At 39.8% G+C, this 27,420-nt stretch overlaps 2 protein-coding genes across 9 annotated transcripts in view; one reads left to right on the top strand and one right to left on the bottom strand.

Moving 5' to 3' along the window:
* The window catches only part of stxbp1a (syntaxin binding protein 1a), a 36,956-nt gene extending 32,228 nt beyond the window's left edge, over positions 1-4,728 (top strand). For all 3 annotated transcript variants that reach the window (XM_044333534.1, XM_044333532.1, XM_044333533.1), the window contains one exon: positions 2,498-4,728. Coding sequence is in view for 1 of the 3 variants with exons in the window: in XM_044333533.1 (XP_044189468.1) it covers positions 2,498-2,580 (83 nt within the window). In the remaining 2 variants the exon portion in view is untranslated. The remainder of the gene's footprint in view (positions 1-2,497) is intronic.
* Positions 4,729-4,812: 84 nt separating this feature from the next.
* akna (AT-hook transcription factor) lies at positions 4,813-26,950 on the bottom strand. Of its 6 annotated transcripts, none has more exons than XM_044333524.1 (24): positions 26,839-26,950; positions 26,362-26,486; positions 20,303-20,947; positions 19,165-19,951; positions 18,736-19,039; positions 16,407-16,481; positions 14,412-14,568; positions 14,038-14,159; positions 13,876-13,935; positions 13,677-13,795; positions 13,392-13,563; positions 12,625-12,794; positions 12,219-12,383; positions 11,829-12,078; positions 11,090-11,196; positions 10,538-10,782; positions 10,158-10,308; positions 9,287-9,430; positions 8,852-8,991; positions 8,371-8,490; positions 7,867-7,983; positions 7,583-7,681; positions 6,869-7,013; positions 4,813-6,165 (listed from the first exon to the last, which is right to left on the bottom strand). In XM_044333524.1, exons 3-24 carry the CDS (start codon positions 20,688-20,690, stop codon positions 5,889-5,891), a joined length of 4,314 nt encoding a protein of 1,437 aa, XP_044189459.1. In that variant the 5' UTR covers positions 20,691-20,947; positions 26,362-26,486; positions 26,839-26,950; the 3' UTR covers positions 4,813-5,888. The 6 variants fall into 6 exon arrangements, with proteins under 6 accessions (XP_044189459.1, XP_044189463.1, XP_044189464.1 ...); XM_044333528.1 differs by having other exon boundaries at positions 19,165-19,948; positions 26,839-26,943; XM_044333529.1 differs by having other exon boundaries at positions 10,565-10,782; positions 26,839-26,943.
* Positions 26,951-27,420: the final 470 nt, after the last annotated feature.

Genomic DNA, 27,420 nt, shown 5'->3' on the forward strand with positions numbered 1-27,420 from the left:
TGTTGACAACAGCACAATGCATTTAAGAGTTACTGTAGTTTATTTAAAATAAGCCACACCTGCGAGAATTTGGTCATTTAAAGGAAAACTGTGTATAATGTGAAAAAATCAATACATTTTGATTGAGTCACCCATTATTGTTATGTAACAATTTTGGTTTCGTTTGGATTACAGGTGTAGCATCGAGAAACGACTGTTGAAAACATTTAAATTCAAATTAATTCATGTAAATACATAAAAGAGGGAAAATAAAGGTTTTTCTTTTAAGCCTCAGCTCAGAAGTTGTAACAACATTCAAAACATAACCTCCTTGGCAGAGGTAATAAATAATACAGACTAAAAAATAATACCTATCTGCATTAATATCCATGACCACCTCATTGCCCGTCTCTGTAATGCATCAGCAAGGCCACTTTTACACACACATTTCCATTAAAAGCTGGATTTTCACCCACTAAAGACAGAATACTCTTTCCCCGGGCATCCATCTCATTCCTGACTAATCTGCTAAAGCGATATCGTTTACAAACCAACTTTTGGTTTTATGGTTTCCTCAGTAAGCAGCTCTCACCATAAGCAGTATGGCTGCTCCGACGCATACTGCCGCATTCAACACTTCCTGAGCAAAATGGCCATCACTTACTAAAACAAGTCTTTGTTTTTGTTATGCTGTTTTGGTCTAAATCTGGTCATATACAAGAGTTTAGTGGTGTTGGAAATCAACATCACGGTGTTGTGTTTCTGGGGCAAAAAGGCCCACGAAGCTGTGTGTTTTGGGGAACAGCAGAGAAGCAGGCGAAGCCAGTCCGACGTTGACCTCTGTTACCCCCACTAAACCCCACTCACGATCCCTGACACTTACGACCCCTGCATCACCATAACGACCCAACTCGAGATGGGCTTGCCTCTTTCTCTCCTGTTTTTACCTTCAACTACTTCCACTTCTTGTTTTGACCCCTCATAGGATCAAGTTTAGTTTTACTGTAGGCGAATGTCTTTGAGCCAAAGAAGCAAATCAAACCAAAGTGGAAGAAACATGCAGCTTTGCAACAGAAACAAACCAATGTAGGCCAAATACTGTTGATAATGTTGAACAGGTGTGAGGAGTAAATCAAATCGTCTGTTTGCCTTCTTTATGGTCAAGGATTAAGATGGTTATCCATCTGTCAATCTGGTAATGAAGCGACAAAAATATTTGGCAAAATGATTGCTTTACTCCAGTCGAGCACCTTTCAAGTTTTACAATGTTCGAAATGTGTCTTCAGCTGTCACAAGAGTTCATCCCTGTGTCATTAGAGCTACTGAGTTTCACATTTTCATTCATATTTACAGTAGACGATAGACGTAACTCTGTGGTTTTTGATCCCATGACATGTAGAGATCCGCTTTTGTCTTTTTTTTTTTTTTTTGCTTTTTCTAGCAGTATTTTCAGCTGTGTGCATGCTTTAATGACTGTACTATACCACTCTCTACTGTATGTGGTTGTGTGCACATTTTTCTAACACCTGATTGGCTGTGCTGTGTAGACAGGTTTGATGTCAGAGGATTTCTACTAGCCCGCCTGCAGCTTGCAGCTCACATGACAGTTGTGTGGTGCCATCACTGATCTGTGTGCTTCCATAATGTTCAACTGCATGTGATTAAGTTTGTGTCAGGCTGTATGTTTGTAATGTGACGGACTCAGAGTATTAGTGAGAGGTGGAAGAGGTTAACATGGTACTTCACCTGGGTAAAAGATGAAAACATTTCATGTCTGAAGTGATGGATTGATAGCTGGAGATATAAAATGAAATGAAAATGAAAAAAAAAAAAAAAAGAAAATCTTTAAATTTGGACCTGTGAGGATTTCCAACCTGTCTAGTTAATCTTGCATAAGTCATATGGGGATTTTCCTACTTTCAGACTAGTTAAAATAGTACATGATTCTCTACAAGCTGACAAAATTCTCTAAATTAATGTTTAAAATCACGTCCAAAACTCAGTCATCACACTGACTTTTGAAAATACTGATATTTTGGAGACTGGAAAACGTTTATCAGACAACACTGATGAGCTGTTTGATGACCTCTTCTGTTTAATGCAAAATCTGAATATGCAGAGTAAGAAGTAACTGCAGCTGTAACATAAATGTAGTAAAGAAAAGAGGACAAGTACAAGTGAAAGAAAGTAGAAAGACACTCAAATGAAATACTCAAAGCACTTAAACTTGTAAGTACAGTGAAAGTTTGGTCCCACCTTAAGTATTTTTTTCTCTTTAATACATGAACCATTTTTAACTTACAGACTAACTGATTATGATTTCTTAACTTTGGGTTGCTCAGTGTTTCTATCTTTACTTTCATTATGTGAGACTGCCCTCATCCAGCTACTGTAGGCATTCATAGCAAGAGCTGAAAACACATTTTCCCCTCTGTGTCTTTTCAAACGCGCAGATCTAACACTCTCTCTTTGTGTGCGTGTGTGTGTGTGTTTGTGTGTGTTTTCTGCGTGTCTTCAGGATCGACCCACATCTTTACCCCCACCAGCCTGCTGGAGCAGCTCAAGGCCATGAACAAACCAGACGAGGAAGTGACAAGCTAAAATCCTCCCATCACATCTCCCTCCTCTTAACCTGAACCTGGCCCCCCTCTACCCATCTTACCTCCTTCCTTTCCCCACAAGAATCCTACATTTATTGTGTATGCATCTTGCTTGAGAAGAAAAAAAAAGACATCTTAGATGACAAAAAAATATATGTTATATCAAAGAATAAAATCGTTGTAAGTATTCTCATGTTTTACAATGGATGCAACTAAATAAACTTATTTAAAAAGGTTTAAATATCAGAACAGAAGGCCATTTAAAACTGAAAGTACCAAAATGTAATATTGTATGCTATGAATCCTGCTAGAATGTGTAAAAGGTAGATATTTTCTCTCGTTTGTTCCTTTGGGTTACCTCCTTTGTGTGAGTTTTATTGGAAGCGGGTGGAGGAGGGATGTGCAGTTTGAGAGGTTGATGTTGTAAAATATATCATATCAGTCAACATGCAATATATATATAAATATATTTCATCAGAGAGGAGTCGCCCCTGCCCATTTGAGATGTTCGTATTCAGTAGCATGCTTGGACTTGTGTGGACTGTTACTGTGTTTGTATCCAGTGTGGATGTTCTGGGAGCCACAGAGTTAGCATTTAGCTTTTTCCTAAGATGTTGTGCTTGAATACTCCACTGATAACTTTACTTTTCAGTATCAAACAAGTATCAAAATGTGCTCAAAAACACTTTCAAACCACTCTTACTCAAAGGTCTGTCTATTAACTCAGTTGCCAGTGTTTTAGGGACACCTAGCGTTAGCTAACACTAAGCTAACTAATTAAACTAATGCATTATACTCAGAGGAGTTTCTAATATTTAGTCTTCTATCATTGATATAAATAGGGTGTACAGAATATTAAAGGCACCTCTCAGTATAGTGCAATACAATTCAACTGTATCACAAACTGTAGCTTCCAAAAAGACCTTAAAGTGGTCACTGCTGTCATTTTGTTGAGATAATTCATATTTTTAAAACTCTCAAATTTAGGTAATGTTTAAGAAATGTTGATTCAGTTTGTTTGTTGCACATGTGCGCACTAGCAAGAAAGGAAAGCTGTCTTATTTAACAGAGATGTAACTTTTGACTAGACTGAGCACATGGTTGAGCAGCTGATAACTGGACTATGCTACAGGAGTGGTTTTATAAGTGTCTATGAACATTTTGATACATTTTTTCACGGTGTAGCCATTTTGTATCTAAGTTAACCTCGGCTGCTGCCCTCTGCAACTTTCCATCGTACCACGTTGCAGCCGGTGAATGTTTGATACTCAAAATGAAAATTTTCAGTTTAGTAGAAACTCTTGGTTGAGAGGGTTTTGAGAAGAGAAAAAGCTCTGTTAAAGCCAGAATCAACCCTGCTGAGACTGTAAAGTATTCACTCGCCACAAACTTTTCCTTTCTCCGGAGAAACTTCACGTTTTAATGTCGAAACGGCCGTTGCTTGCTGATATTTAATGAATAATCTTTAAAAGGGCCAGTTGTATTTCAGTATTGTATCCTGTCAGATTAAGTCTTATCATTGGTTAGTAATGATGTTTAATTGGGCCATGCACTGAGTAGTGTTGTGTATATGCCATATGTTGCTGTTTTAGCGTCTCACTGTTGACTGGTGATATTTCTGACTGTGAAGTAGTGATACTTTTCCTTTAAAAAATGCCAATGTGAAGCCACCGTGTTTGTGATGTTTTAGCTGTAGCTGTTAGTGGTCAACTGGAAAAAAGAACTAATATCTATATTTTCTTTGTCTGTTTCCTCCTCTGGTGCAATGTAAACCCTCCAATGGTGAATGGCTTTGCAAAAGAAAAAAAGACTTCAATCCAATTCTTTATTTTATTTCCTCCCTCCCTTCCTTATTCCCTGGCCAAACAAGTTGTATATTGCACTATAATGCGTTTTCTGTGATGCAAACGCTTGACTTTGTGTTTATTTTTTTCTATTATAATTTGCTGTTGTATAGGGTTTACTCTGTCAAATCAATTGATTTATATCAAATTTATTTATCAGAGAAAAAATATTATTGAAACATTAGTCTGTCCTAAAACTGTTTAACTTATTGGGATTGTATGTTTGCGAGTGTCGAAGCACAAACAATACTTCCATGTGTACCTAATATGTACTAAGGCTGTCTAATAAATTGGCTTCCATTACATTTAAGACTCAACTCTTCTTGAGTAATATCTTTACTTTTTAGTAGGTTCTTTTATAATATTAAATCAAAAATACACGTGAGACAAAATGTTCACTTTCACCTTTATTTGGCTCCTTCGGGACAACTGAGAAGATTCCCTGCAAAATATTAAAAAATACAGTTTGAGAAATAATGGTACAAAAGTAAAAAAGGATTAGAACAAAAACAGAATTCACTTAAAATCCACAGTTCTTCAGTATGTAACGTATAATCTGATCTGTAGAAACTGTCCTGTGTGTTTGCAGTCCCACCTGTAGAGATGGATACATCAGCCTTGATGTTTAAAGGCATTCCTGACTGCAGTGCTGAGATGTGTGAATGCTTGATCCACATAAAGCTGTTCAGTTACTGTAAACATCTGGTTCACACACGTGCAAGCTTATGAAAAAATACTGTACTAAATTACATTCATAACTTCCATAATCTGTAAAATATGTAGAATAAAACAGACATGAACTAATTTTGAAGTCCGAGTCCATCACAACAGGTAGAATGAGCGAGTGCGTTTCATTTACAGCACGATGTGTTACTGTATCAACGAGGTGAAAAAAAAGTTGCAACTAAAATAACACTGAAATGCTGAACTTATTATTAGATTTATATAAACTAGAAAAGATTTAAAAACATTCACATGATCAATAAGCACAGTCACATAATCAGTACCTCAAAATAATTGAGTATTAACTCAGGACCACTGCCACATCCAGACAGCTGAAACTCTGTCATATGATGTAAAGAAACTCATTTCTTTACTTCTTGGGTTTGAAAATCAATATGATCAACAGCATTTCCAATCAAACTGATCTACAGTACTACATCATATTAGGAAGTTAGTTCATCTTTTCAACGTATGCCAGCACATCTTTTGAAATAAATATTATGCCTGCTAAAGAAACACACACTGTTTGGACACCTGAGACATACAGTAATGATGTCATTAAATTAAAAGCAAAAGAAGCGTCAGTTTTTCTCCAAACGTAGGAGCCAAAGAGAAGCTACAAAGAGAAGGATTTCAGATTTTTATTCTTTGTTCTTGCACTTAGTCCTGTTGGCAGCCGGTGATCCTGACAGCCTCACTCTGCAGCTGAACTGAGGGTGATATATAGTTGAGTGAGTTCAGACTAGTAGCTGCAGGACTGAGACAGCAGCTCCTGGTAGTGCAGTCCTGCAGCCAGAGAGCGGGCCATGTGTCTGGAGGTGTGTTTCATGTGCTGAGCTGCTCTGATGGCTCTGTTTAAAGAACTGTCCATGGAGCGCTGGGTATCGACGGACAGGGAGCGTCTCGTCCTCCCCCTCACCTCCTTGCGACCTCTGATCCCTGAGGATGTGCCTGTGCTGTTGCTAGGAGACACGTAGAGGGGCGGTTGGTAGGAGTTCATCACAGGACCGGAGTACAACCTAAAGAGAAGGTAGGGATGATGACAAAGAAATGAAGTATACAAAGGAGTGAGATCTGCACACTGTTAAGCTCCCAATAAATAATTTTACTCTCTTTTTTGAGGCATCGTTTCGATCTGTAAGATCTTCTGCAGGCAAATGTAAAAGAGAAAGATGTCTTTCATGTGGAGACAGCAATCAAATCTAATCATTATCACCTGCTGGTCAGCAAGCAGCAGGGAGAACAGACACCACAAGATGGCGTCACAATAATGTATATAATGAGTACTCCAGAAAATAGAACCACCTGAAATTCCCCCAATTTTTTTTTAAAATACAATGCTGATATGACAGCCTTAAAAACCATATGGTGGTCATTTGGTAAAACAAAATTGACAACGTTCTAATTATCAATTAATTTACAGATGTGCCACAGAGGCTTCTTCTGCACAGGCGTGGCTCATTTCAAACGAGTCAAATTTATGTTCATTTCTTGTATATTAACTGCAGAAGCGATATACTTCAACAGTTAGTGTGTAGTATATACTGTATACCGTATAGAACTAGTATGTAATGTGGAATTGTTTGCTGAGTGGAGTGAATGAGCCAATGTGAGAAATTTCATTGGCTCATTCACTCATTTCATTTCACCATTAGTGGATGAAATCATCCTAATGGTCGTACTCCATCATATGTCTGGTGTGTGTGTGTGTAGGTGACTTACAGCAGTGGTGGTGGGCACACTGGTGTGCACTGCAGCAGCGCAGGAGGAGCTGCAGCTGCAAAGTATCTGCACCTCGCTGCTCTGTCCAGGGACTTGGCTGGTTTGCGGTTGGTGCGTGTGGGGGAGTCTGAGTCTCTGCGACAGTCTGTGAATCACAGCAGGTCAAAAGCTGCACTTCAGATAATTAAGCTCATTTCATTCACTGTAGACTGAACTGATTTATGTGCCGAGTACAGTGAGTGTAGAGAAATTTGTGCTGCTGATACTGAACAACAAACTCTCAAATTTTGACTAGTCATAGATTAATGACATCATCAACCACATACAGAGCAAAGATTTAGCGATACAAAAAACTGCACACACCTCACAATAAGCATTTAAAATTCAAAAAAAGTGAGCAGAATCTTTGAGAAAGTATCTGAGTCTCAAAAAGTCTTAAAAGATTTGAATTCAGTTCGCTCAAAATAAGAGTCTTAAATTTCATTTACAAAGATCTTGAATATTTTTTCTTGTCTGCTGTGGACAGTAACATTAGTGCTAACATGTAGGCTGTCAGTAGACGTTACACATCTATAACCTACAAGTGAGAATGGTGCAACACTGGATTGTTTTGCACAAGCCGTTTAACCTCTCCTCAGAGTTTAATTCATCCATCAGTTTTCTGCCACTTATCTGGGTCCAGGTCACGTCAGTTGATTAATTGTCTCGTCTCACCTGGTTCAGTGCTTCTGTACGGTTCAAGGCGTCCACAGAGAGGACAGTGACGTAAGCGAGAGGGTGAGTGGGTCGACTCTTTGTTGCCACCAACTGGCTCTGATAATAAAAGACAGATAGAAAGAGGATTGAATGAGGCCAATCAACAACTCAAGCAGGACAATCAATGATGACAAAGCTGCAACACTGGTTTCAAATGAATTCAATACAAGAGAGTGGATTTTATCCTCTTTGCCTGAACGCAAACACAGAGTTCCTGCTCAGATTGAAAAGAGGCTCCTTACTTTCAGATCGCCCTCGGTGACATGACAAACACTGAGGACAAAGAGGAGCTCGACCTCTTCTGCTGTCAGGTTCATCTGCTGCTTCAGACACTTGTACAGACACACCAGGATCCTGCCCTGCAACACAAACACACACACACACACACACACACACACACACACACACACACAGGTGAGGCCTAAGAAAAAAATACACTCCTCTTCTGGCAGATTCTCTTCTAAAATACATGAGGGTAATCTTGATACTTCATTTAACACATGCATGCACAAATTTTGAACTGGTTTGGTTGTTAGTTGGCATGATCAATGTAGAAATTCATAAGTAGTCATATTGTGTGTACTGTATCTATAGAAATATAACACTGTCACACATTATTTGGAAGCTGGTGAGGTTAAGAGAGACTGAAGGAAGCATTAACAGTGTTGTATATGATCAATGACAGAAGCACAGTTCATACAGTATGTTGAATCAAATGTCTGTGGTGGAAGGATGGATATTCTTACTGGGGTGTGTTCTGCTGCTGCGTGAACAGCGGCTGTCTGGTGCTGCTTCAGATGTTTGAGTACATCTGGACACCTGAGGCTGAGGCCGGGGTGTGGAGGGCTCCAGCTGTGAACCTGTCACTAAAAACAAAAACATTACATGCGTTAAATGATATACGTGTTAAAGTCACATGCTTTTTATGAGTGCGCTAGCATATGTGTCTATATATAATCTATGTACAGGTAAAAGTGTTTAACATACACAACATTTAGTCACGGTCTTATGTGTTATTCTCATTGGACTAAATACCGTGGATGAAAACATATAATGCATTATCATTAGGGGGCTAAATGATAATGAGGAATTAGGTTTATTCACCTCATCCTTAATTGAAGGATATATACATACTACATGCTACTGTAGTAGTAAAATTTGGATTAAACACCATCTTTCAGGCAAACTCATGAATTAAGGGTCAAGAGTTAATTCAGATGTACTTACAGATGTCAGCTGGTGGTTTTTGTCTGTGTGCAGGAGCTGATTTCTTCCTGGCTGTTCGTCTCAGCGTGGACTCCTCAGCCTCATCAACCGTCCATCTCTCCCTTCCTCCTCCACTAACGTCACGCTGACACTCCCCAGACCTGAGCAATGAGAGAAGACCAAACTAAGAACAAGCTGATGTACAAAAAAAAGCAGATAACTAGTCAAGTACAGTATATATGTATAGGGCAGTGTTTAGGTTGCATAGACAAAAGGTAACCATGATAGGAGGCAGGCTGCAGGCGTCCAAGCTCCATGCAGATGCTTCAGTCTGAAGATAAACTGATTCTATGTGCTTATGTGGCTGTAAAATCAAACACAAGCCTGCAGTGGCCTGTGCAATGCTGCAGTGGGACATATGGACTGTGTAATTACATCTGGAAGATACAAACCAACCTGATGTGAGGTGTAGAGGTGTTTTGGTGAGTGCAGCTGTCTTGAGCTGCTCTCACAGAGCTGACAGGTTTCTTATTTTTCAGACAGCTTTCTATTTGGTCCTTGAGTCTGGTCACCTCGGCCTGCAGGGTCTGGATTGCATCACTAAGAAACACACACAGAATCACACCACAGATGTTTAAAATCACATGAAACAATCTAGTTGGGGGTGGTTTTTGTATTTAGTACATATGTTTTTGTTTTCAGTACCACACTTATCCAAAGTCAAACACCAGGAAATGTGACCGCTGACCTACTGCACTGTGGAACTATTCAAGTCAACGATGGACCAGACAGGTGAATTCAAATAGAAATGCAGGTGACAGGTGTCAATCCAAACGCATATACACACACACTCTTTGCAAAGAGTCATGCAACACCACGCCATGCAGGAAACAAGACAGAGTACCTCCTAATACGCAACCACATTCACTAGCAGCCGATTCTGTAATAAAATACATAAAAGAATATGATGATATAAACATTAAGGATGGTTCCGCATTTCATGAGCTGTGAAGCATGATGTTGTAGTGTAAACTTCCAGGAGTTAACTGGTCAATTTCAGAGAACATCATCTGAAAATATTATTCTCACCCATTAGAAATGATGTGTCTGATTAAATCAAAGCTGCTGCCAGAATCAACAGAGAGCAGGTACAGGAAGACACCTGAGCTCTTAGCTCTAGCAGTGTTTTTCTATAACATTCTGCCTTCATACTTTGTGGCAACACAGCTTGTTCACTTTGAGTCCCATGTAGGAGTCTCTGCAGGGAGACATAAATCTGGCCTTGTTTGCACAGCTATCGCTAAGGCAGCTGCTGCTACATACTCACTTGCGATTCGCCACCTGACTGGAGCTCAGTGCTGTAAGAGAATCACCATGGTGACACCGTGCAGCGGGGGAGGAGCTCGGGGAGGAGCTGTGAAAGGAATCGATGGACTCGGTGTACTGGTCACTCTGTCCCTCTTCAGACACAGTGTGAACTGCAGTCAGAGCAGGTTAAATACACAATGAAAGAAAGAACTAGTCAGTCATGAGTGAGGGAAATTCAAGGTGACAGTGAAAACAACAAGACAACAGGCCTTAGTATTGATTTCATAGATAAAAAAACAACATTTTGTTATTGTTATTTTGTAAGTGTTTCAAATGATTGAGCATCTATTAAATCTAAAAACAACAATCTCTGTTGATAGATAGAACTTGGAGACTCACTGCAGTCACTCTCCAGCCCAAACTCACTGGTTCCACTGTCAGCCCTGGTTTGGTCTGTCTGACTGACCCAGCGCTGGGGAGAGCAGGAGAAGGTGCGTCTCCTCTCCACATGTCTGGTTCTCCGCCGGGAGCCTCTGCTGGGTTCCAAAGCCGTGCGTCTGTGTGACGGTGAGGAAGCACGAGATGGTGCTGATACTGGGCCTGTCTGAGGCTTCCCTGAGTTCACCTCCTGAGGGACTGAAACACTGGTGCACCATGGAGGAAAATTCAAACATACAAAGACAGAAAACACACAAGACCTGATCAGAAATGGACTGAAAGACAAAGGTTTTGATGAAAACAGTTAAAACAGGAATGTCAGTGGATTTAGGGGAGTTGTAGGATCAGATATCTGAATGCTTTCTGTGTGTGTGTGTGTGTGTGTGTGTGTGTGTGTGTGTGTGTGTGTGTGTGTGTGTGTGCGTGTGTGTTACAGAGGTGGGGGAAGGCACATGAGGTGAGATTTATGGTGCAATAAATACTGTATGTGTGATGTAAACAAGCAGTGTTCACCTCTCTGAAGCCCTCTGGTGGAGAGGACTGGGAGCTGCTGCAGGAGTCGGATGGCTGCTCTCTGAGCCGACAAACCCGCTGTCGGTCTCCGGAGAGATGATCCCATCCTGGTGAACACAAGACAGAACATTACACACCATCCAACACAACAGTGTTTTTTCATACTACATATTTATTTGTGGAATCAACAAACCACATCTGTTTATGCAAAAATCTCATTAAATAGGTTGTGTAACCAGATTTTCCATCCTCCTCTTAATTCATCTAAAAAATATCGGGGGAGGGGAGGGGCAGGGTAATGTGGTTTCAATGTTCTTTTGCAGAAGTGAAGACAGGATCAACATTTTTAATTTCATTTTCCATAGAGGTCAAAGGTCTCTTAGTTCAAAACATATATACACAAACAGACTTTTTAGGTTTAGAAGTTCATGTAGCTACAGTCATAATCAATATGATTTTGTTAAATAAACAGATTTCAGTATTTCAGGAACAAACTTGTTTTAAACTTATTTTAACGAGATGTTACACAATATCTTGACTGCAGAAAAAACAGAATAAAATGCTTAAACTTCTGAAAGCTAAGAATCCTATGATGAATTACCACAGAAAGCATTGTTTTAGTTTCCGAGTATTATATTCTGCACACAAGCAAATACATCATGTCACATTTTTTGAATGAAATCCATGTAGAATCAGTGAAAGTCTTTTGTTCATCCAGACAGTTTACAATATAACTGACCTGAGAAAGCACTCTTCTGGTCCCAGTTTGTAGTTTGGAGCTCCTTCTATCTGATGCAGTGATCTCTCCCAGACTGCTCAGACTGCTACTGTGGGACTTTCCCATCTCTAATCTCCTATTGCTACTGGGTGGATGAACGGGGAGCGTGGTGGACTGACTGGAGGCCCTGCATGATGGAAGATTAGATTTGCTGGTCCGTTGTTTGCTAGAAGGAACAGGAGGAGAGTCCTGGTGGTCTGATTCAGCTTGCCTGTCAGAGACAATCAGAGAACTTAGTGCTGTGAAGCTACTGAAATTAGCTTAAACAAAATCAGGACCAGCCAAGTTTAGAACAAAGCAAAGATCTTAAGAGTAATTTCCAGCATTTACTATGCAGTTGATGAAACTAACCTTTGAGGAAGACTTCTCTGGACTTCCATATTTCCAGTTCCTTGAACCTGTCCCTCTTTGCCCTTTTCTCCAGGCTGCAGGTCAGTTCTTGAAGCAGCAGAGAGGGGAGCTCCTTCTCTCAGGCCACGGTCAAGGAGTCTGGGAAGTTCTTTGAAGCTTTGGTAGCTAAACAACAGAAAAAACATTCAGAGTGAAAAAATGAAGCTCCAGGTTGTATGCTGAGCTCAATATTTTCCAAATATCCTTCTGACAGTGCACAAAATAATCAAAAGCATTTGGGTCTCATGTCATGACTTAAATAAAAATCTTTCCACAGCCAGAGAAACTGACTGAAGATCTTTTATTGATTGAGTGAACTTTTTTTCAAAATGAAAAAACAATTTAAAACACAAACATCACCACTTACTGATCTATTAGTGTGGTGAATTCTTGGTCAACACCTCTGTGTTTTCCATTCAGGGGTTTGAGGAAGACAGAATTTAGAGTTTCCTCATCCTCCTCTTCTTCTTCGCTGACTGAGCTCACCTCCGCCACTGCCGCCTCTCCTGGATCAACCAGCAAAGGCACAGCTGGGCTCTAAAAGAAGTTACAAACCTTGATTAGTATGACATAATAACAGTCATTATAGAAACAGTGTGTCTGACCATCAAAAGTAGAGTCACGATATAAAATATGATGTGACTGCGATTCTTCTTGCAGTGAAATAGTTCTGACTGATCATACAACAAAGAAAACTACATTATAATTTTCAATTCAACAAAACTTCAAGACTTCAACATGAATGAACATATAATTTTATATAATTTTTCAACATCAGTAACAACAGCATCTGTCTCTACTAAGTACTTGTAAGAGGTAGACAAGACTGGACTGGAAAAAATGTCAAAAATATCCTCAATATCTTACACAATGATTCCTAATAGGAATACAAAACAGTTTTTCTATAGGCATTCTATATATAACATTTACAAATAAATATTTTATATATTTCTATTCAGAATCACATTAGTAATCCAGTACAATAAATACACAGATCGTGTCTTTGTGGCACTGACACAGAGACATGATAGCAAGCTTCTTGAACAGGTGCACAACATAGTCGTCTGTGCATTAACACCATAATCACTATGTAGCTGTGTACATGTAGACAGAGTGCAGTAGTTTTGGTGGTACCTGTGGGTGAGACAGGGGTTCTCTCCCCTCAGAGGGTACAGATGAAGTGGCAGGTTGAAGAGGTGGAGAGGGAGGAGGCTCACAGATGGGCTGCTCCTGTCGCATCTGTTCCACCTGCTCCTTAAGCTCATCCATACGCAGGCCACACTGGAAGATGAGCCCATCCAGCTCCCTGATACATACACATACATACATGTATATACAGAACATAAAGACAAACATAATCAAAACAGGTAAAAGATAGTGTGCATTTAAGTACATAATATAAAATGTAATCACTCTCACCGTTCAGGGTCAAAGTGGCTGATTTCTGTCCCTCGCTGCTGCAGGAGTTTGTGCTCATCCCTCGCTAACAGGTAGCCCCTTTCTAAAGAGTCCAGCCCCTGAACAAGCTGTGAGAGACCCTGAAAGAGAGCATCGGTTCATTAGTGCAAATATGAGGTGGCCAGTGAGATTACAGACTTCAACTCTTTGTTGTTCTTACCTTCATCTGTTCAAAAGGTTTGAGTTTTTCACTGTTAAGAAGGTCCTCAAAAGTCTGCAGCTAAATGAAAAACACACACAAATTCTCTGGTTACTTTGATGAAATCATGTCATCAAGTAAATCATTGAGGATTTTCAGCACATCTGATAATAGTTCAGCTACCTGCTGGAGGAACTTGTCAGCCTGATTGTAGAGAATCTTGGTCAGCTGCTGCCCCACCTGAGGGCCTGGACTTCTTGTGGAAGAGATGGAGGCAGATGATGAAGGACGGGCAGCAGAACTTCCTGTTTATTTGACAGACGTGCAGAGGAAAGAACAATTATATGATGGGAGTTGTAAGCAGCAGCTGAACGATAGATGAAAGCCAGTTGATTTATTTGTGTATATATATTTAACTGTACAGTGAATCAGCCTTCAGAAGACCAGTGTGACCCAGATGGGTGAGGGAAAGCTGATTCACTGATTGATAAAATAAAATAAAAATAAAAATTAAATGATGAATTTGACAGCAAAGACATTGAAGAGGATGTATGTACTCTGGTGAGGGCTGTGTCTATCCGGATGAAGAGAAGCTGAGTTGGTGTCCGCTCTCTGAGCCTGAGGAAAATCCAGGGTCATGAACTTTGAAGCCTCCTTGTTCAGTCCTGACTGCACGGAGTGACCGGGCTTTGGAGGGTCAGAGTACAAGTTCACCTGGTGTAAATGTGTAAAAGTAAATGTGATATGGTCATCCATATCATGATCTATGTCATCCATTATAATTATCCCCCCAATCACATTTTAACCTCTAAATACATGGTCATATCTTGGAACAACTTTTTCCCTTCTGCAAGAACAGTGATATGAGTGACTCCAACTACTGTCACATATCAAGACTTAATTTTACTGGGTATCTTATTTTAGAAATGAGACTTTAGGTGAGGCTGAGGTACAGCCTGAACATTTGGTACTGATGACTAGAATACTTTATATAACATGTTAGAATTTTATTCAATAGAACAGGTTTCTCTTTCTGAATATTTATGCAGAAAAAAAATCTAATCATACCACTTGAGAAAAACAGAAAATTAGAGATGATCAGTTTCAGTTGGATTAACTAAACTACATGAGAAATGTTTCATATTCCCTGAGACAAGTAACCGCGACATTCAGACCCAGCAGAGAAAGCAGACCAGTGAATCCCCATCTATTTATTGTCCTATGTTTCCACTTTCTGTTTTCTTGGCTTCATTAAACAACAAGTCATATCAACACACCAGGAGGTCATTGAGGTCGTCTTAAGTGCAGAAAAGACACTAAATGAATTTGGACTGGACTGTGTGATAAAAGGGTAAAATGCACAGCGGTTGCCCTCCCTCCCCTCCCACACGCACAAAATGAATGAAAATGAGAATGATAAGCCCTCTGAGCAGTAAATCATAATGACCCTAAACTGACCTCAACAGTTCCCATAAAACACACACACACACATAAAATACATAAAACCTTATGAGCTGTATTTCACCCAGCCACTTAACTTGCTCTTGTCTTTTTCCCCTGCTATTACTTGCAGATTGTTTCCCATTTATCACAGTTAAGATGCAAGACACTGATAAAAATGGGTCAGAAAGATAGAATGGTCTAAGTTTAGAGCATAAATCATAATGTAACTCGTCATGTCTGGGGTTTGCGCCAGAAAAGTTGTTAGGACTGGCGGGGGTTGGAGAGCAAAATTCACTAAAATGAACTTGGCTTGAGTCTTGAGGAGTTGTAGCGTGTCTTACACAATACAATACATTACAGTGTAATTCCACTTTAAAGTTGGGTCTAACCCCCACTGCCCTCCTCTCACTCTGCCTGTGTGACTCTATGTGCAGGAGAGGGAGACAGATGGTGGTTCAGCGTTATGGTGAAGGAGATGGAGGAGAGGCGGAGGAGCTCGATAAGCTGATTTTAATTGGTGCTGATTGTGGCACACTGCTGCTCCGACATAAATTGGCCAATAATGTTTTAAAGGAGCTACTTCAGAACACTTGAACACTCCTCCTTCATTTCTTTCACATCCCGCTTTTCTGAGATTTCTAATCACTTGTTCTGACATGCTGCTCTGTCACTGATGTGCTGAGACTGTCTGGATCTGGAAATAAAAACACAACAGGCTCATTTATATTTGAATATAGATCTGAAACAAAGAGTTATTATTCTATTAGAAATTTTGTGTCTATATTTTATAAATCTTAATGTTTAATGTGTTTTTATTAGAATCTTCTATGCACTATTTTTTTTATTGATGCACATTTGATCTTATTTTGGCTTCCGTTGTGCAGCATGAATTGTTTCATAGTACTCAACAGTGAATGATAATTTAATATAAATGCCTGTATTTGAAGAAAAATTAACTGTCCTTCTTTTTGAAGCTTTCTAATAACTTGGAGGTGTTATATTGACTTAAAATTGAGTGCAAAAATACATTTCGCAAGTTTTTTAAAACCCCAAACTACTGCAAACTGTTAGATAGTGACAAATTAAAGCCTGATTTCTAGATTACCTACCTTGGCTTCCAGGCGCAGACGATCAATGGTGTTCTCTGCCTCAGCGTATTTAGTCAGCAGTCTGTTGTAGTCCTCCTGCAGTGAGGAAAGGAAATAAGAAAGTAAGGTAAGGGAAGAGAAGAGAAGAAAAAGAAAGTGCACAAGAGGCATGTGAAGAGGAAGAATTAAAAAGAAAGGGAAAAGTTTGGCAAAAAAAAAGAGAGGCAAGGAATGAGAGGACAAAGAAAATGGAGCAGACTTTAGGCACTATTAGGTCCAATTTATAAGTAGACCCAAACATAGTGGATCAAAAGTATGTGGATACCCTGAATGGGAACAAATCAGGTCAGTGACCATATACTTTTGGCTATGTAGTGTACATGGTGGCCAGCTCTTTAAGACACTGGTCCATTCAAAAGATTCCAGTAGAGATGTTATAATTACACTGATGTAACGCAGGTAACAACGAAAATCATTCTCAGCATTTAAATGCTGACTAAATGTAATGACACTCTATCATCATCATCATAACACTAATGTTCATACAGCATGGGACTTGTGCAGTGGCCAAACTTAAATCATAGACCAATCAGACCAGTAGTGGACTGTACATTTACAAAAAATATCACCCTGAGAAGCAAAGTTAATCCGTCCTGGAAGAGTCACTCATACATTATTACTATATTACACTATAAGTGAGAATTTATTACTAATATTATCTCAAGGTCAGTGATCTGCAGACCTTATTCCACTTTCCGCTTTAAATCAAAATCACTGTAGTATGAACTTAAGTCTCACTTCAAAGTTTTGTAACAGCCTTGGTGCAGTAGACTGATTAAGAATAAAGCATGAAGGATGGAATACTGGAATATAGGCCAAAACACACAAGGGAGTGGTTATATTGATAATCTTGTGGGGGGAAAAAATCTTTACAGCATCCAAGACTTCAACAGAAAGGAAATTCACTGGAATCTGGTTATTGTAGTTACACTTTCTGGTTGAAATCACCCCTTAAAAAATGTCTTTGAAAAAAACAGGCACCAGAATGAACAAAGACTAATCTTCATTCTTCTTTTTGGTACCACAGTTATTTAAATCTATCCAGCATATTCAATATAAAACAAACATTAGTGTGCCTTCCCTGCTCAGTACTTCATGTTTAGTTGTTTGACTTAAGGGTTGCTACAGAAACAGGGAGGATGTAAAGTGGGACAGCTGGAATACTGCTGCCTCTGGGAACGAGCATGAAAGCCTGTGAAGTGTTGCAAGCTGCGTGAGGCACCTTGTTTTGAATATTAAGGCTAAATTTGAAACTTCTAAAGTAAAAGAGAAAGGGGACGTTCCTTTCAGAAGATTTCCCTTTAGATATTTCTAGGAATTCCCTTCAGGTTTTTTAGGGATCCTGTTTCACTTAGACAGTGTTTGTAAACAGTGCTTTATCAAAATCATGTACTAACTCTGGGTCCTGTACAATCACATGTTCAGAAGACCTGCATTGGGCCAAAGTGACAACAAAAATTACTACAATTTACTACAAGAGCCTATAAATGCCAATCCTGACAGTGTATCATAATCTTCTTAATTTACCTATGTTAATCTTCTTCCTCCTCTTCAAATTTATGCACAGCTTGTGAAAATGTTGGCATTGTAGCATCCTGCGAGACATTGTCAACTTTTGAAACTAAAACCTAAACCATATGCCCTAATTTATCTGAAAACATTGTGCATCCATACTAGAGTTTTCAGGCTGTTTTTGTAAAAATCTCTTCCATACTGAAACACCTAAAGGAAATCGGCCAAATCTCTTCACCCTCCTCATTTGGCTGACAAATGACAAAACTGTGCATCACAGCCAACACTTGTAAGGAGTGGTACAGAACATCTGGCTCCTCTGCTGACTTTACACTGGTTAAACCTCTGTTCTGTGCCCTCCTGCTCTGCATGATCACCTGCACTGTGTTTCAATACAGCCAAACTTCTGATTTAGTTGTTCTGCTTGACATTTCTGTCTGTTCCTGTTGTCAGACAACTGAACAAGCATAAAAAAATTATTTGATTATGATTTAACTTCCTGTTAACCAGGCCAACAGTAACTCCTGCACTGTTGCTCTGCGATGTCGACCAGACTACTGTCAATCACAATCTTCATTCATCTTTCAATCATCATTCCATCTTCCATCACTGTTTTCTAAAAGCTCCTCATCAACACAAAAACATGAGGCTGGTATTTTAAGAGTTACCCTCTCTGTTCATTGTATTCAAATAAGCTCAGTGTCTGGGTGACAATAAGTAAGCAGGCCCAAATGGTTTTTCAGCTTAGTGTGGATGTACTGTCAGTCTCTACCAGTACCTGTAGCTGTTCGAGCAGTGTGGTGGCTTGCTGGCGGCATCTGAAGTCCTGAGGCACAGTAGAGTTGGGGGCACTGGCTGGTGGTCTGTTACAGTCTGATGGGGCAGGAGGTCCATCAGTGGTGTTCAGTAGGACTTCTTTCACAATGTCAGCAGGAGATTTAAAAACTAAGGGGGGCTGAGGTGACAAAGACTCCATCTTGGAAGAGCGCTTGCTCTTGGGGGGCTTGTAACCACCTTTGGGGAAACGGACCCTGGGCTCCACCTTGGAGAAGTCTGGTGTCCGGTGACTCAGAGCCCCTGATCTGGAAACATAATTCAATTCATGCTAAATGCTTTTTTTAAATCAGCTACAAACAATGTGTGGTTTTAGGATGAGGAGGTAACATGGGGATTGGTGAAGATACATGGGTAAGGGAGAGTCCCTTACCTGGATTCATTCAGTGGATCAGCATTGGTCCTGACTCTGGGTGTATTTAGCTCTCCATTTGGACTGGATTTTGAGCAGTCTGCCCTGAGAGGGCTAAGGGCGTGAGTCCTTGAATATGTAGCTTCAGGAGAGTGTTGCCTCATCTTCCTCGGTGAGGGAGTGGGCTGTTTATGATGCTTATCTGACTTTAAAGGCCCGTTACTGGCTCCACTGTACTGATTTGGTTCAGTAAAGACAGCTGCTGGTTGAAGCCCCTTCAGCTCCCCCCTTTCAGATTTTCGTGGACAGCGAGGACTGGACTTGAGACTCATGCAGCTGCTGTGTGATTCTGGAAGACTTTCTGTGAAGCCCATATCTGGCAACGTTTCAGCTTCAATCCCCAGAGCGGAAGCTATTTCCTCAGCAGTAAAGTGGAGGAGGTGGGGGAGGGTGGAGGATGTGAGAGGTGAGGTAGACTGGTATACTGGACAGTGATGGTTGGAGACCGCAGGTTCTACAGCTGGCAGGTGAGCACTGCAAGACTGTGTCCAGCTGATCTTCTCATTCTCTCTTTTGTTAATGTAGCTTCCAGCCAAGCCAGTTGTAGCTCTAACCTCTCCTGATGTGCTAACGTGTTCAATTTTCTTTTTATTTCTATAACCTCTCTTTACCTCTTCTTCTCCATCTTTCTCTTCCTCTGTCATGTCCAGGTATTCGTCCCTCTCAAGGAGGTACTGCTGTTCCTTCCTCTGCCTCACCTCCTCATCCTCAGTGCGTGCTCTCAAGATACCCACAGTGTCATCACCTACTGGGATGGGGAAATGGGAAAACAATGCTTTCAACACAGTGTAGGCATAAATTGTCTCCCCCAAAAGCGGTAGCCTTGTCTAGCTTTAAAGGAATAGTTTGACGTTTTGAGAAATACACTTATTTGCTTTCTGGACAGAACTTATATGAGAAGATCTTTCCCAATGTCATAATGTATCTGTATAATAAATATGAAGACCAGCAGCCCATTAGCTTAGCACAAAGACTGGAAACAGTCCATGATAACAAAATCCACCCACCAGCTCGCTAATTAACACATTATAGCTCATTTGTTTAATCTGTAAATGACATTTTCATAAAGACATTAGATGATGCATAATCAAAGACTCACATGGTGACAGTACTTGTACATCCTCTCCTGGTGATTCAGTGTGGGACAGATGTTCACTCAGGTTGTAACTCAGCTCCTCAGGCGGTGTATCCATCTCACGCCCACTAGGGTCTGCCTCCTCTGGGGTGAGGGCTCTAAGATACCACGCTGGATTACATTCTGCGTCTAAATCACAAGTTTCCTCCAGTCTCACGTCCTCCAGTGCCTCTGCCAGTCCAATGATGCCATTCTCATCCATCTGGCTAACAAAGTCATCCGCTTTCTCTGCCTGTTCGTCATCCTCATCCTCCCACACGTCCTCAGATACTACAGAGCTGGTGGGTGAGGTGCGGACTGGGGCAGGGGTCCAGAACATAACCCCTGCTGTGGTGCTCTTTTTTATCTCCATTAAGCCTTCAGCCAAATGTTACCTCCCTCCAGTCTCAGCTCTGACCTCAGTTACTGTCTCAGCCAGGCACGGGAACCTTCCGCATGTTTTCTTGTTGCTCTGACTCTGCCGTGAGGTCTGCTTTTAAAGCCATGGCTACAGAAGCTCAGAGCTTACAGATCATGTCATTTAGCTGGTAACAGTCCAGAGGTACAGCTGAGGAGGACTCATCAGCGAGTCTTCAGTCTTGGGCAAGAGGAAGTCTTTGGCTGCAGTTCCTGAAACACAAGATAACCCCTGAAATAAGACCAGATGTTTGATATCAATAACAGTTTAAAGCATTAAACTGTCAGACAGAAGAAACCAATTAAAGAAATAAGGATAAGTCAATAAAAAGAATATACTGGTACTCAGTGTGCATCATAACATGCACCTTCATTCAATAGACTATCAGAACATTGTGATTTTCAGCACTCTATTTTCTGACATCTTACAGACCAAACAATGTTTCCATTAATCACCAAAGTAATTGAAAATGAAAATATCCGTTTGTTGCAGCCCTACAACAGACAAAGTAAATTTGCTGCAGAACAGCAGCCAGAAAATGACAACATGATTCCTAATTCCTATAACTCAAAAATCACAATCTTTGAGACTTGAGACACTCCATACAATCAGTTAACTGTAGTATCTGCATCTGTATCTGCATCTCTCAATAAATACTGTGTGCATCATCCTCTAACAGCAGGAAAGAGCTGCTGTGTAAAGTCCTAGGGGGGCAATAACTAGAATGAAAATATCCAATAAGCAAAGGCAATAATTTCAAACAAAAAGTCAATATCATGCATGGCAATCAAAGCATAAATTATAAATGTTGGCATCTTGTACAAAAACAAAAAATGATTCTTCAAGACAGGTTGAAAGCAGGCCTACAGTGATTTTCATTTACAATCATTAAGGTCAGCTGTACCCTTCAAGCATTCATTTGGCTTCCATCATGTGTTGTTGTAGGTGCATCTGGACAACTTTTGAAGACCTTTACAAACTTTATTAGATGATGACACACTCTACTGTAAGCACTGCACGCTCATGTATTTCATCCATTTAATTGAAATAAATGAGCATTTGGTATTGTCACAAATGAACGTATCAGGTTAAGACAAAGCTGTGGAAGTGGATCGAGCAGACTGAGTGATTATGTCCTGATGCATACTGTAAACACAGCATCAGCACACATCCCTTTCAGAACATTTAAACTTGACAAACTGTTTTACCAGTGTAGTTGAATCATTTATTATAGATGACAGAATGATGTTGCAAACAACAAAATGTGAGTTAGAGGTTGTTCTAAAAAAAAACAAAAAAAAAACAAAAACAAAAGCATGGGGTTACTGATTCATAGAAGCTTGTAGATGCAGTAGTGTTTATGTGATAGTGTCTGTGTGTCATTGTTGAAATCAAAAGTCACTTGTTAAGCTGATCAGTGTGGGTTTTTGATTTCATATCAAAAGTTCAAAACAGAATAATCCTCACATTATTGGACAATTAATTGATTTGTTAATCGTCCAATAATTCCAAATACTTGCATGTTCCAGCTAATTAAATGCTGAGTATTTGCTGCTTCTCTCCTTGTTTTATTATTAATTTTTATTTTATTGTTTTATTATTGTTATTTTACTCATCTTGCACTTGGACAGTGCACTTGTGGTGGGAGCTGTCTTGTGTGAGCACTAACAGACTTGTTTCCACGGTGACATGACCTCTGTGTCAGTCTACACCACAGATGAGCATTCATTTTATTGCCTACCACTCAAATCCTCTGTTATCAGGTCCCACCATTCAGTTTTTACCAACACAAATCAGCCAAAACCATGTAATTCACCTAACATATCCTGCCCATACTTACACATTACAGATAAGAACATCACACATGTAACAGATGAGATTAGACTACTAGTTCACAATGTGCCATCAAGTCCCCAAAGTATCTGCCTGGAGCTGCAACGCTCACTATGGCTCACTATGGCAACTCCACAACATGAACCAGACCTGAACTTTCAGCGTCTGCAATAAAACATCTCTGACAAGTCTTAATGTACTGTGTAACAGCTATTCTGCCTCACCCATTTCATCTATTAACTTATACATGCTCATGTACTTACAAGCCACATAACCAAATTCTCAAACGTCATTAAAAGACATCCATCTATATATTAACTTTGATTGAGGAATTGCTGTGGTTGCTTGTGCACCAATGTCACATAGTGTAATCATCATTTTATAGTTTTAATTACAGTATATTCCCCTGACACTTGTACACACACACTTTTTTGATGCAACATTACTTTGATGGTAGTTGACAAACTGGCTGTGGTACGGATCATGCATTAATTACAGTTATTTAACAAGGAATGCATTTAAAGTCATCATCAGAGAAGCATAAAAGTACAAGACATGCGGTACAGATTCTCATTACGAAAAGTAGTCACCTTGTGTTTTAGCTTCTTTCATCAATATCCCAGATTACCGCAAGTAGATTATTAGTCTGGTGCTTCTTACAGTGTCTGACACACAATCGCATGCACACACACACACACACATCAGGAGAGTATGTTTTGTTTTTTTGCAGAGAAATTAAGACACTCGTGCATCCACAGACACTTGTTTTGATTGTGCTGGAAACAAACAAAAGGCTCACGTCGTGCTCTCTCTACAATCCTTTCATACACAAATCCGCAGCGTGTCTGCATCCCGGCCAACATGGCAAGCTCACCATGCATTTAAAGTAGACCACAAGGAATGAGAGCACACAGCTTCGCAAATGAACAAGTTGAGAGGAAGATTTAGACAAACAATAACTTCAGAATAGAAAGAGTTTGAGCTCACACTATGACACGCACAAGATTTTCAAAAGACTACAGATAGAGAATAAACTCCTGCCAGGAGGAAGAAGACAAATAGACAGATTCATTATGAGCTGCTGTCTGTGTAAACAACGGTGAGAAGTAACTGGATACATTTACTCATGTACTTGAGTACAATTTTGAGATACATTTATGAACACCATGTAAATCACCTCACCTATCCTGCCCAGGATTTTACGTACAATATATATGACGAGCTTATAGAATATAATGCATTGTTAGCACCAGCTACAACATCAATATTGTTACTGTATATATAATATGACTGGGTGCTTTTCTGGTCCCCAACCAAAATATGTCTAGAACACTTAATATTGAAAACTGTACCAAAGTATCACCTATTGAAATTATATGACACTCTAAAAGGAGGCGTTTTGCATAATTTTTTTCTAATAAAACTTTTACTGCAGTAACATTTGAACAAAGAACTTTTGAATATTTTTGTATTGTGGTATTTCCTCATCTACTTAAGTACAGGGTACTTCTTCCATCTCTGCTGCACCAGCAGTGCCAGCTTGGCCACCTTTTACAAATCTTTTTTAGTTGTGGTTGGTGGTGTGTTCCTGCTCCACACACAGAGCTATGTTAGGCATGTGTAGTACGTTCGTCCAACAGCAACTATATCCAGAGCAAATCCAGAAGAGTCTCAGGCAGCAACAAACTTCTAGTGAAACCAAAACCATTTCCAAATTCAACACGTTTCTAGCTTTTCCATAACTGTTGGAATTTAGTGCTTCTCTTTGATAAGAATAAAGCAAAGAAACAACTCACCTGTTGCTCTGCCTATGCTCCCGTTTCCTTCCCAGGGGAACTGAGGATTTATCTCAGCTGCCAGATGGGGGGAATTAAGCTGCTCTAAACCCCTTACAGGGGGCTTCACATATTGTAAACAGACAATGATCAACAGTGTACATCTAAGACAGAAAGCTAGTTCAGCTCCTCATGGACAGACAGTGAGACAACAGCAGGGCTTTAATCACGTGACTGTCAGGTGGAAATGAGGGATAGAGAGAGAGAGAGAGAAAGCAACAGAGAAAATGACTGACAGACTGAGAGAAAGGGAAAAGAGCAAGCTCTATCATCTTCCCAGGCCCAGCAAAGCTGTCACAAAACCAATCAGCCCAGCCAACAGGGACACCACATGATTTTTCACAGGGTGACACCGGCTGAATTTTGAGCAAAGTCAACATAAGCGTACCTGGAGCTGCCCCAGAGGCTGGCAGAGCTACAGTGAGCTGTTTAGGATGGACTAGTGACTAAGAAATGACAGCTAATCTTCTTAGGAGGCACAGGGAGAGCTGAGTACACACCATACACAGTGCAGAGGAGAGTGATGAGAAGAATCATTAAGTAAAATTGTCCAGTTATACTAAAATGATTTGTTGATTAATTCATGAGCTGATGTCATTGTAAATCAAATAACAAAGCACTTAGGAGATGTCAGCTGAGCTCTGGAAAATTGATGTGGGTGTTTAAAAAAAAACAAAGAACAAAAAAAAAACTACTTTCTGATATTTTTGAGCCTAAACAATTAATTGATCAATCATAAAACAATCCACACATTAACCAATAATGAAAAATTGTTAGCTGCAGCCCTGATTTAACTTAAATTAAAAATCTTAATATTTTGGCACTGATTACACAAGGCTGTAATTAATTTTCGTGTGATGTCTCATTGACTTGAACATGTACACTTCATTGGCACTAACAAAAACAATTTCATGTGTGTTACAAATAATAGTTTCTTCTGTACTTCTGTTCTTCTTACTATTGCAAGAAAAATCAAATCACAGTGTCAACATATTGCAGCTCAAGATGTACAATTTTTTCAACAAGTTGTAAAGCCTCTGACTGGAAACAACTTTACTATACTTGCAGTTGCAATCATAGAGAACTGATTAATATATAGGGCATGGGTATTTAACTTCAATACTTTTTGGCACCAACTGAAATGTGTCCTTAACACAAAGTTGCAAAAAAAAAAGAAGTGTTTAATTGTGTTCTTACAAGCTGCTTTGTGAAGTTTTGCTTATTTTGTTAAATGGAAAAAAAAATGAATTTGTTGAAAAACTTATAATCCTAATATAATTTTGTATTGGTACCAAAAATTAGGTATTTGCAGTGGTATTGAAAAACTGAAAATGACACCCAGCCCTACTGAATATAACCAAAATAGGCAAAATATCACTGAATTGCCGGGAATACTCAGGGGAATTCTGCCCTGGTACTCCACAAAGTGTTGTTAAATTTTGGCTACAGACAGCATGTTATCTAAAGGTACTTTGCTGATTATCAATCTGATATTACACATAAATCAGAGGTCATATGGTATTCTAAAAATCTGTGTGGCTGGCCATGCTGGTGTTTTACACAAAATTGTTTCCTGCACAGACTATGAGAAAGCAGATAAGAGCCTAATAAGAAAACAGTCTGTAGACCTAAAACAGCAGTCTCTTTCCAATCCAGTTTCAGGAAATCAGGGATTAGAGGAGAAGACACAGCAACTATGCACTTTTTCTTTTAATTACTGTGACTAACTATGCTGTTACTAGACAAACACATGTCACTTGCAACAACAAGTTCCAGTACTGTAAACTCAAGAAAGACTTGCTCAACACCATCAACTGCTAACCAAGTCCAACCAGTCAGGCTGGTGGGCTAAAGAAAAAAATCCAATATGTTTGCGTTTCTGAGGACAATACACACATACAAATTCAAATACCATAAGTTTGGTACGAATTATAAACAGCATCACGTTGCACACTTACCTTATGGCATAAATAAGGGTTTCGTTTATTTCGTCGATACAGCTAGCACGATTTTCAGGACACTGTAGAGATTTCACTGGCAGACTTCACAGCAGCAGGGGTCGGTTGCCTTGAAAACCGCAAAACTAAAAAGAGAAAAGACCCACCCCTGTATCACCATGGCACACACACACCACAACAAACCACCGCCGACAGGTTTCCTCTAACACTTTCAAGCCTACATATTCGTTTAACCACTGACTTAAAGTCTGTGTTATAACGTCAACGTATGTACTTTTTTTGTCATGATAAACTGCGGAGTACATTACCGTTAGAGAAAACGGTTGGTAACTGTAAGCTAGCTAACAGTCAGTGCCAGTTTCAAAAGTTGGGTTTACGTTACACGTTACCATCACTTTACTCCTAACGTGGACATCAAAACAAACGCAAATAAGCCACATTAACACGACTTTCAAATACGTAATGTTGGCACTTTACTTTTGAAGGTGTTACACGGGTATATTCCTCCCAAGAAAGCCGGGGTTTGTGATATTTAAGAGGCTAATTATCAGTCTAGAGGAGTGTGGCACTGATTTAGCTGGCACTGCATGATAGACAAAGTTATGTCCTGAGTTTAGTCTATCAGGCTTTTTTTTTCACCTGCTTAAAAGACCTCGTACAAATCACACCCTTTCCCAAGCAGTGTCCACGACTCTAACGTTAAACTTTTATGACCTTAATGTAGATATAAACATTTCATTTGTGGAGTTTGATGGGGATGCTGTCGCCTGCCAGGCAAAATTTAGGGCAAAAAACTTTACACTTCTACAGAAAGCTTGGAGCCCAAACTGAGTGGTGATTGGTTAAAAGGCTGCTCAGGGGCGGGACTTTGCATCGATTGATATTGGGAATACAACACTGGGGGGCTGCGGTTCATAGATGTGCCCACAAGAGGGCACCGTTTGCTACCTTTTCTATGTCATCCAGTCATCTTTCTCGATGTCTAACACAGCTGTTCCTAGACATAACACACATGTAAAACAGAAAGAAATCAAAAAATATGTATGAAATACGAATCGA

This window comes from Thunnus albacares, chromosome 18 (genome assembly GCF_914725855.1).
Source record: "Thunnus albacares chromosome 18, fThuAlb1.1, whole genome shotgun sequence".
In the NCBI taxonomy this organism is placed as follows: Eukaryota; Metazoa; Chordata; class Actinopteri; order Scombriformes; family Scombridae; genus Thunnus; species Thunnus albacares.